Here is a 10,000-nt window from a genome sequence, read left to right on the forward strand (position 1 = left end):
TCCTCCTATAACTGATGTCCTGTCAATTCTACACATGAACCGACGAGAATGCATTTTTTTTGTTATTAGTTTTACGTTTGGTTTAATTTTAGAAGAACTCTTAACAGTGACATATGATTAAATATAGGCTATTTTTATAATTGCCTGCTGGACCCACACAGTCATTGCTTAAGAATTAGACGTTTATTATTGACTCACATTCTCTGCAGCATTTTGGACGTTAATTTATGGTTAGAAAAATGTAACCGAATAAGAAGAAATTGTTTCGCAGAAAAACCTGTATTTACGAGATTATTTATTTTGTCTAATGTAGCACAAATTAATGTGTCATTCCGAGAAAAATAAATAAATAATAATAATAATTACACAGTTCTGTTAAATCTTAAATATTGTTGGAACACACGTGTTCATTTTGCAGACATTTTTAAAGATCAATAAACGATGGGCCTTATTATATACAATAACTTGCAAAAAGCAAGCTTATGGAATTATTAGCGCTAAACTATTTTTTTGTTGAGCCATTAAAGGCGGAATTAATGCTAAAATCGAAAACATTAAGGTTACGACACTAAAAAAAAAACCTAGACTGCATAAACATCACCAATATCTTTTTTAAATATCGAAAACACCGATGTTATGTAGGAAAATGCACGTTTTAATTAGCTATTAATACGTTTATAAAATTATTATTGTTATTCGATTAAATCCAACACGGAGAAGCTTTCAACTGAAGAATAACATAAACAGTAGCGAGGACTAACCAGTTAATGATAGTGACACACACAACATTTAACTGAAATGCTTTAAAACATATAATTTATAAATGCATTAAAATAATAATGCTTGTCTGCGTATATTAGAAAATAATAAAGTGATATTTAGGAATGAAAACTAAGCGATGTTTTAAGAACGAATAATAGGCCTCGCCTATTAAATAAAATACACTTAGCCTTTAACAGCTAATGATGAAAATAAATAAACTTTCAATTAAATAGAATTATTGTATTTTATTATTTTAAATGCCATGGAGGATGGTTTTATTTCAGATCCTTAGAAGCAAAAAGTTTCACTTTGTTCTCAATGTCGCACTGAAACTGCCGTTCAACTCGATCATTAAAGTTAAGCGACCATGTGCAGATAGTTAGAGAAGTTAGTTAGTACAGCCCTACTAGATAGCTAGACTAGATATATCTCATAACCTTTTAACCTAACTTTTTCTGTAGATTTTATTGATATAAACACATTCATCCTGTCTTTCGCAGTGATGCCGAGACGCGACGGAAACTGACGGCGATCGAATTATCACCCCGCGGGATTCGGATCAGTAATTCGGATCGACAGACCATCCAAACATGCCCGGGGAAGGATCCGGTTCTGCGCTTCCCTCACACGCGCAGGTGGACGGCGGGAAAGTTTCACCGATCATCTGTGAGGATGAACTCTCGGGCGGCGGCCGGTACATACTCGACGGGCTCGGGTCCAACCGCTACTTCATGATGGGCTCGACGCAGCAAACGCAGGAGAGTTCGAGTTCGAGTCCGTGTTCCTTGTTTCCGTACACGAGCCAGACGGGAGGAGTGTACGCCGGTTCGGACGGATCTCGGTACGCGGCGTCGCTGCACTACGGCTCCGTGCTTCCCTCCGCGGGCTTCTGTCAGTCTCTGTGCGCGGGACGCGGAGACTTCGGCGCGGGATATCAGTTCGGACACGGTTCTGGAAACAGCTACCACTCGTACCAGGGCTCCGGGTCCGGTATCGGCTCCATGGCTCTGTCCGGAGCTCAGGTGTATCTGTGCAACCGGCCGCTGTGGCTCAAATTCCACCGGCACCAAACCGAGATGATCATCACCAAACAGGGCAGGTGAGCGGATCAAACCTCTGCTCTGGAACGGTGGAGAACGCAGGTTAAAATAAACAAATAAACCAATGTTTTATTATAAGAACGCTCCGAAGCAAATCACAACAACCGCTTGATGGACCTTAACAGTTTTAAGTGTTTACAAAGTGTTTTTAAGATGGCGCACAATAATACGCGACCACCACCCGAACAATAACAATAAAAACACACATAACGTCTTACTTTAATAAATGACCACTCTAAAACACTAACAACAGACAGAAAGATTTAAAAAAATAAAACTGTTTTGTTTTAATAAATGACCACTCTAAATCACGAACAACCGGCTGAGAGATTTTTTAAAAGAGTGTCAGATATTCTGATTACAGACAGAACGTTTGAAATGTGTTTTCAAATAGTGTTTGAATATTTAGAACACAAGGATAAGTATTTGACCGGGCGGGAAATAGACGCGCGAGATCCCGAACTGACGTGTTACTATAGCAACAGTACAGCCTGCGCGCGCTTGTGTTGTAGTAAATATTTTTGAGACGATTGACGTTCCATAATAATGTTTAACGGTAATTAAACAAATAGACGCATTTAATCAATATTTCATTGTAAGAACGCTCTTAAGTAGACTAAACAACAACAACATCAACAGGCTGATGGGGCTTTAAGAATAGTTTTAAATATTCTTATTAAAAAAAATAACATTTCAAAAAGTGTTAAGATCAAAAGAATTGGCCTATACGTATTTCGACCTGGCAAAATAGTGTTACTATAGCAACAGTACGCGCTCTTGTGTTGTTACAAATGTTTTTAAGACAATCGAAATTCTATAATAATGCTACAGTGTTTAAATAAATATACGAACGCGCTAAAGTCGGCTAAATCGGGTTTCTTTTAAATACTCTAATTACATAAACGTTTCAAAATAGTGTTTCTATAGTTAACTGACATGGCGCGAAATAGACGCTTGTGTTGTTATAAATAGCCTATAGCCTACTGTTATCATTTATACAGCAAGTTTAGGCTAGGATTTGATTTTTTTTTTTTTTTTTTAAATGTTAATACCTGAAATAGCACCATTAGACAATTTAGGTTGAACGCTTTAAAAAAAAAAGAATAGAATGCATCAGAATAGAAGTTATTTATAAACTTTAATTCCAATGAAAGCTGTAGATATATTTTGCACGAGATTATATATATATATATATATATATATATATATATATATATATATATATATATATATATATATTTCATTCAGAAAATAAAGAATAATTTGTATTCATTCTTTGTTTTGTCTTTTAATTTCCCGGACAGGCGGATGTTCCCGTTTCTAAGTTTCAATATTACCGGCTTGAGTTTGAGCACTCATTATAATGTGTTTGTGGAGATAGTTTTGGCCGATCCCAACCACTGGAGATTTCAGGGCGGAAAATGGGTGACCTGCGGGAAAGCCGACAATAACATGCAAGGTTCGGAGGACTGAAATCAATAGAATTAATATGCGCTATTATTATTATTACTACGCCATTTAAATTCAGTTTTATTATTTTAGGAAATAAGGTTTACGTCCACCCCGAATCCCCGAACACAGGCGCTCACTGGATGAGACAAGAGATTTCTTTCGGTAAACTCAAACTAACAAACAACAAGGGAACAAACACCAATGCTTCACAGGTAAACAGTTTTATTTGTTTTAATAATATAACATTTACTGATGCATAAACAATTGTTCTAAATGAACTGCTCATTGTTTTTGTGATAAAATTGTTATTGCTACTAACTAGCACAAATACTTTTAAACATGTGCTCTGATACCTGAAAAACTCTGCTTTCTTTTCAGATGATCGTGCTTCAGTCTCTACACAAGTACCAGCCCAGGCTTCACATCGTCGAAGTGCCCGATGACGGAATGGAAAACCCTGGACGAGATTCTAAGACTCAGATCTTCACCTTTCCTGAGAACCAGTTCATCGCTGTTACAGCGTATCAGAACACTGATGTACGAGCAGAAATCTAGATGTGTGTGCTTCACACTCTCAGTTAGGATTGATCTTCACTTCTGTCTTCTTCTTCTTCTAGATCACTCAACTCAAGATCGACCACAATCCTTTCGCAAAGGGTTTTAGAGATAATTATGATTCGTGAGTATATTATATTACTGATATCTCACCCAAAAAAAAAAAAAAAAAAAAGTGCTTCATTGGCATCGCTGGTGCATGCAGAGCCTTTAACATGCATGGAATCTTTCAATTGCACAAACGGTTAAAAATCGACAGAAATGTTTCCACTATAAAATATTTAAATAACCGGTTGTTTTATGAACTGTTCACTGAAGGAGACCAATAATGGCTCTTCTGTGACATCACTGTGAAAACCTGATTTCTAAGAGTGTGGAACCACTAAAGGTTCTTCAAAGAACTGATCACTGAAAGGATCTTTGAGGAGCCTAAATGGTTCCCCTTTTGGAACCTCTGTTTTTATTTTTCTTGCATTCATGTTTCAGGATGTACACGGTTCCAGAGCGGGAAAGACTCACACCGTCTCCGTCAGACTCTCCTCGCGTGCGCTACACCATGCAACCTTTTCTGCAGGATCAGTTCGTCAACAGTCGCCTGTACAACACCGAACGGACGGTTTCGCAGACAAACAGCATGCTCTCTCCTCCGGTGGAGGACGCTGGCGCTGCTCAGAGGTGGCTGGTCACTTCAGTGCAGCAAACCAGTGGAAGCAAACTGGAGCTGACGGCGTACGAGGGAGATTATTCCAGCTCGCTGTTACCGTACAGCTTCAAATCCTTACCTCTGCAGAGCGCACACTCACTGGGCTACTATCCAGACGCCGCCTTCGCATCCGTCACCGCAGGATGGGGCTCCAGAGGCTCTTATCCCAGAAAAGTGGCGTCCGGATTGCCCTGGTCACCCAGACCGAGTCCCACGGACTTCACGGATGACCACATGCTTGATAAGGACAAATCTAGGGAAGGAAACACAGTTAGTCAGACTGCAGCCTGGATGGAGAGCACGCCGTCTTTGAAACCTCTAGACTCTGTGGAACCCAGCATTTACTCTGTGGTTTGTAAACGGAGACGGGTTTCCCTCGACGAGTCCGGAGCGGAGAACTCTCCCACGGTCAAGTGTGAAGATTCCAACAAGGACAGTTCTTCAAACTCCAAGGCCATCGGCTATTACGCTTTCTACGCCAGCAGCTAGAATCGTCTGATTTTGGGGTGGATGTGCTGAACTGAAAAACTGATCCACATCACGTGTGTCCAACTTTGATGGATTTGGCCCTTTTGTAATTTATTAAAATCTCAAGCATATCGTTTCTGTCTGAAGTAATGCTGTTATATGTATTAAACCACTGCTGTTTTGGATGGGTGTTTTTTAAAATACAGTATTATTAATTCATTTAGACTATGCAAAACGTGAATGAAAAAAAAGAAAAAAATCAGCAAAGAGCTTTGAAAACTGGTGCATTTTCCACAACTATAAGAAAACTGGTGACACTTTAGTTTGTGGACTAATTCTCACTATTAATTAGCATGCATACTACTAGAATACTGGCTATTTATTAACACTTACAAAGCACTTGTTCTGCATGACCAGTTCATAGTGAGAATTGGTCCCCAAACTAAAATGTGACCAAAAAATCCAAATGCAAAAAAAGCAGAACTGTCTAGAAGAAATCTAGACACAGCAACTCAAACAAGGTTAGATCAATAAAAAAAAGAATGGTCTCACTAAAATCAGTATAAAATGCTTGAGTTGGGATGCATGAAGATCTGAATAGACTCTAGAAGTGTGTAGAAATGTGTGTTACATTAAGGGAAATACATGAAACAAACAGATATTGTGGATTTTATATCATTTATATGAATCCAGAAGTTCTAAAGTTGTGTAAAGAGAAATATGTGTAGATGAAGTGTTGGTCACTAAACATTGAGGACACTGACCTCTAGTGTCAGAACAAAGTAGTGAGGCCTGAAGAACATCTGATCAGGCCCTTAAAGGAATAGTTCACCCAAAAATCACAATTCTGTCATCATCCGCTTGTTTCAACCCTGTATGAGTTTCTTTCTTCTGTTGAACACAAAAGAAGATATTTTGAAGAATTTTGGCAACCAAACAGTTGCTGGTAGCCATTGACTTCATAGTGTTTCTTTCCATTCTCTTAAAGTCAGTGGCTGCCAGCAATATAATAAAGTGCTCAACATAAGAAAGAAACTCACTGGAATAACTTGAGGGTGAGCAAATGATGAATTTCTCCAATAGATCATGAATGAATCAGATGGCAAAACTCTGATGAGAAACCAGCAGAGTTTGGAAACTGTCCTTTGTACAACAATAACACTACTAATAATACATGAACTTTAAAGTGCATCTTCAAAACGCTTTACAAAGTGCTTGTGTGTACATTCAAATGCATTTAAAAGAAAACTAAGAAACTAAAATTACATAAATAGTTACATAGCACATAAGAAGAGCGTGTCTGAGATTGAGGGAATGCAGAAGCACTTTAAGACACTTTTCCTGTGTTTCTAACTGTCCGCAGGTGAGCAAATATCATAAATAATATCTCAGTGGTCATCTTGGGACAGCTTTTTTCAGTCATGCAAGTACAGCTCCTGATCCAAATACTGAAATACGCTCTAAAACTACTCACATTTCAACACCCTGTTTCAGAATCTCACTTAAACATTGTTTCTTACCCTCAAATAATGCTAAAATCCTGCATATCAGGGTTTCTGTAAGTTCTCTGAAGGCAAGTTTAAGACTTTTCTGAGACAAAGTAAAGAAAATTAAAGGAATAAATGAAAGGGAACACGTTACTTCACTATGTTCTAAACACAAATGAGTTACATTAGCAACACTTCAAAGCATGAAAACACAAAGTCCAACAGATAAAAATCAACTTAATTCAGGGAAACACATTTTCATTTCCCATAAACTCCCTTCATATTGATACATTTCTTAAAAAAGCAAGACTTCATTTCTTGATTTCAGGATGTTTAGATATGTGAACTTAAAAACAAGACAAAAATACTGAGGAAGATATAAATTTTTTGCAGTTCATGGCATGACTTTATGAATTTAAGATTTTTTTGCTCTGATTTAAGACCTTTTTAAGCCTTAATTTGTGGAAGGACAGTTTAAGACCTGCAGAAACCCTGAATATTTCATAATGCACATGTGCAGAGTTCCACATAAGATGTTTTCTAATGTGGTCGCTTTTTAAAAACAAGGACACAAAAAATCTAATGTGCATCATTTCAGCCAAAAAGTTCCCATGTCTTCCAGAAAGTTCTGTGGCATCCACCAGTGAATGTTCTCTGTGTTGTTCATCTGATGCAAGTGAAAACTAGTGTTATGATATTAGACATTCTACTAATAAAGGGCCCTGAACTGAGCCCTGAGAACACGACAAGAGCTCGAATAAAACACAGGTCATTAAAGCTCTACTTTAGAGCATAGAAATCTGACTGTCCGGTCAGACTTGGATGGGTTTTCTGCTGCGCTGCAGTTCTTCTTTCCATTTCCTCGAGGCCCACTTCTGAGCAGAAACTCCAGAGAGCATCGAGCGTCGTTCCTCCTGCAGGAACAGAGACATTCACATTAATGTATGTCTGTTGCTCAAGCAGTAGATCATAGCACTACCAGCAATTCCAAGGTCAAGGGTTTAAGTCCCGTGGAATGCATGAGCTGATCACATGTAAACCTTGAATGCAATGCAAGTTGCTTTGAATAAAAGCATCTGCCAAATGCATGTAAACGAAAACTCTATCAGGTGCATGCTGGGGTGCTTTGAAAAGCAATGTTTCTGGTGGTCTTCAACCATTTTTGACAAAATCCGAATGATTTTTACTTAATCGGAAAGGTAAAGGTTTTAGCACTTGCTATGTGAATACACACACATGGATGTGATTTGAAAAGCTTAAATAAAGTCCTAAAATATTGTTCATTGGACACCAATGGGAAACTTATTTCATCTAGTGGAAACGTTTGGTACTGCACCCAAAAAGCTAATTTTTTGTGATATCAACTTCAAATTTGGAACATAACCTAGATTTATGCCTTTGATTTTCTCACCATTTTAGAGTAAAAAATGTTTTGGAATATACATAAATTTGAAAATACTTTTGTGCATTTTCATAACTTTTTCACTTGGGCAATAATGTGCCAAGGATCTTTTTTTAAAAAAAAAGAGAGCAAACTTAAGTCTGTGCTCATTCAAGATTTATAACAGTGTATGTTGAAAATGTCAGGTCTAAGATAATAAATGGATTATAACTATTGCATAAGTAAAATATAGTACTATAAAATCCCCTAAAACTATTAAATAAAAAACATTATCAAATTAAATTACAGTGCATTAATTTTATTGAAATAAAAAAGGTATTTTTTTAAGCAGAGGCTCCTCATACACACCTCGTAGTCCGGCGGATCTGAAGACGGGACCGGACTGTAGGCCGGGGGGGAAGATACTGGCCGCGGGTGATCCACGACGTCACTGACCGCTGCAGGTGAAGCTGCGTTCATGTGGATGACCATCAGACGCTTTCTCTGGAGGAGCAGCACATCGACACCTGAGCGTCTCGTGTAGTCAGGACGAGGGCATAGAGCTCAAATAAACACTGATTTACCGGTTTACACCAGCAGCACAACGTCATGATGATGAGAAATGAGAAGATGAGCGCCAGAATGTTACAGGTGACGAAGGCCATGTTTGCGGGCAGAGACTGATTACTCTCAGAACGGCCATTCAGGAAATGACCACGCAGTAAATGTCCAAAAAACTACAACAGCCAGATGAATTATTAGCATCATGTCATTACCAATAAACACGGATATATTAATCATTAGGACCCTAGGTTTCATAAGTCAATAGCATGAACTGAATCGCAGTCATGCATGAAAGTTCCTCAGTCTGATTGAATTCAGATTAAACATTGTAAACACATGCAATCATTAGTTTGCATGTGCATTCAGGTGCTTTTTAGACTAAACACTACTGATAACCTAACATCACCTACAGGTTGTGCTGGTTTCATATCAGCAGAAAGAATCACTCACCGCATCCCTAAGAATCCCCAAGAAGACTACGACGAAAAACGCGACGATGGCCGTCACCACATTGCAGATATTGAGCAGATTCAGCACCTGAGACGTGATCACCTGACCATGACAAACATCAGTTTATTTTAATATCAAACACCTCTGCAGATCTGATCATTATATGTGTTTAATGTAAGATAACGAGGACTGACCAGACAGCGGTTGCGGGTGCATGCAGCTATAGCTGTTATAACTCCTATTAAAATCACCTACAGACACACAGGTGAGAAATATGAACATTATCCAGCATTTATTTACAGCTCTACATCACGCCGATAAAAAATAATATATATGCACTAGAGATTAAACATTTGAAATATTAAGAAGTCTCTTCTGTTCATCAAGGCTGCATTTATTTGATCAAAAATACTGTAAAAATTGTGATATATTATTCTAATGTAAAACAGCTGTTTTCTCTGTGAATATCTGTTAAATTGTAATTTATTTCTGTGATGCGCAGCTGTATTTTCAGCATCATTACTCCAGTCTTCAGTGTCACATGATCTTCAGAAATCATTCTAATATGATGATTTGCTGCTCAAGAAACATTTCTGATTATTATCGATGTTGAAAACAGTCATGCTGCGCAATATTTCCGTGGAAACAGTTTGGGAAAGATAAAAAATACATAAAGTATTCATCAAGGACGCATTAAATTAACGAAAAGTGAGAATAAAGACATTTATAATGTTACAAAAGATTTCTATTTTAAATAAATGCTGTTCTTTTGAACTTTCTGTTCATCTGTGAATCCTGAAAAATAAAATGTATCACAGTTTCCACAAAAACATTAACTGTTTTCAACATTGATAATAATCAGAAATGTTTCTTGAGCAGCAAATCATCATATTAGAATGATTTCTGAAGATCATGTGACACTGAAAAACTCAAAATACAGCTTTTTCATCACAGAAATAAATTACAGTTTAACAGAGATTCACACAGAAAACAGCTGTTTTAGATTAGAATAATATATCACAATTTTTACAGTATTTTTGATCAAATAACTACAGCCTTGGTGCGCAGAAGAGACTTT

The 10,000-nt window shown here is 37.6% G+C and overlaps 2 protein-coding genes across 2 annotated transcripts in view; one reads left to right on the forward strand and one right to left on the reverse strand.

The window, feature by feature from the left end:
* LOC109052249 (eomesodermin-like) overlaps positions 1-5,225 on the forward strand; it is a 5,502-nt gene extending 277 nt beyond the window's left edge. The window contains exons 2-7 of the mRNA XM_042773299.1: positions 1,263-1,861; positions 3,167-3,321; positions 3,405-3,526; positions 3,693-3,851; positions 3,932-3,993; positions 4,356-5,225. Coding sequence (XP_042629233.1) covers positions 1,353-1,861; positions 3,167-3,321; positions 3,405-3,526; positions 3,693-3,851; positions 3,932-3,993; positions 4,356-5,061 — 1,713 coding nt within the window. The 5' untranslated portion in view covers positions 1,263-1,352 and the 3' untranslated portion in view covers positions 5,062-5,225. The remainder of the gene's footprint in view (positions 1-1,262; positions 1,862-3,166; positions 3,322-3,404; positions 3,527-3,692; positions 3,852-3,931; positions 3,994-4,355) is intronic.
* Positions 5,226-5,704: 479 nt separating this feature from the next.
* Positions 5,705-10,000, reverse strand: part of LOC109052248 — a 5,417-nt gene continuing 1,121 nt past the window's right edge. Inside the window, exons 4-8 of the mRNA XM_042773300.1 lie at positions 9,117-9,173; positions 8,923-9,024; positions 8,493-8,645; positions 8,278-8,412; positions 5,705-7,441 (exon numbers count right to left, since the gene is read on the reverse strand). Coding sequence (XP_042629234.1) covers positions 7,340-7,441; positions 8,278-8,412; positions 8,493-8,645; positions 8,923-9,024; positions 9,117-9,173 — 549 coding nt within the window. The 3' untranslated portion in view covers positions 5,705-7,339. The remainder of the gene's footprint in view (positions 7,442-8,277; positions 8,413-8,492; positions 8,646-8,922; positions 9,025-9,116; positions 9,174-10,000) is intronic.

This window comes from Cyprinus carpio, chromosome A16, assembly GCF_018340385.1.
Source record: "Cyprinus carpio isolate SPL01 chromosome A16, ASM1834038v1, whole genome shotgun sequence".
NCBI classification, from domain to species: domain Eukaryota; kingdom Metazoa; phylum Chordata; class Actinopteri; order Cypriniformes; family Cyprinidae; genus Cyprinus; species Cyprinus carpio.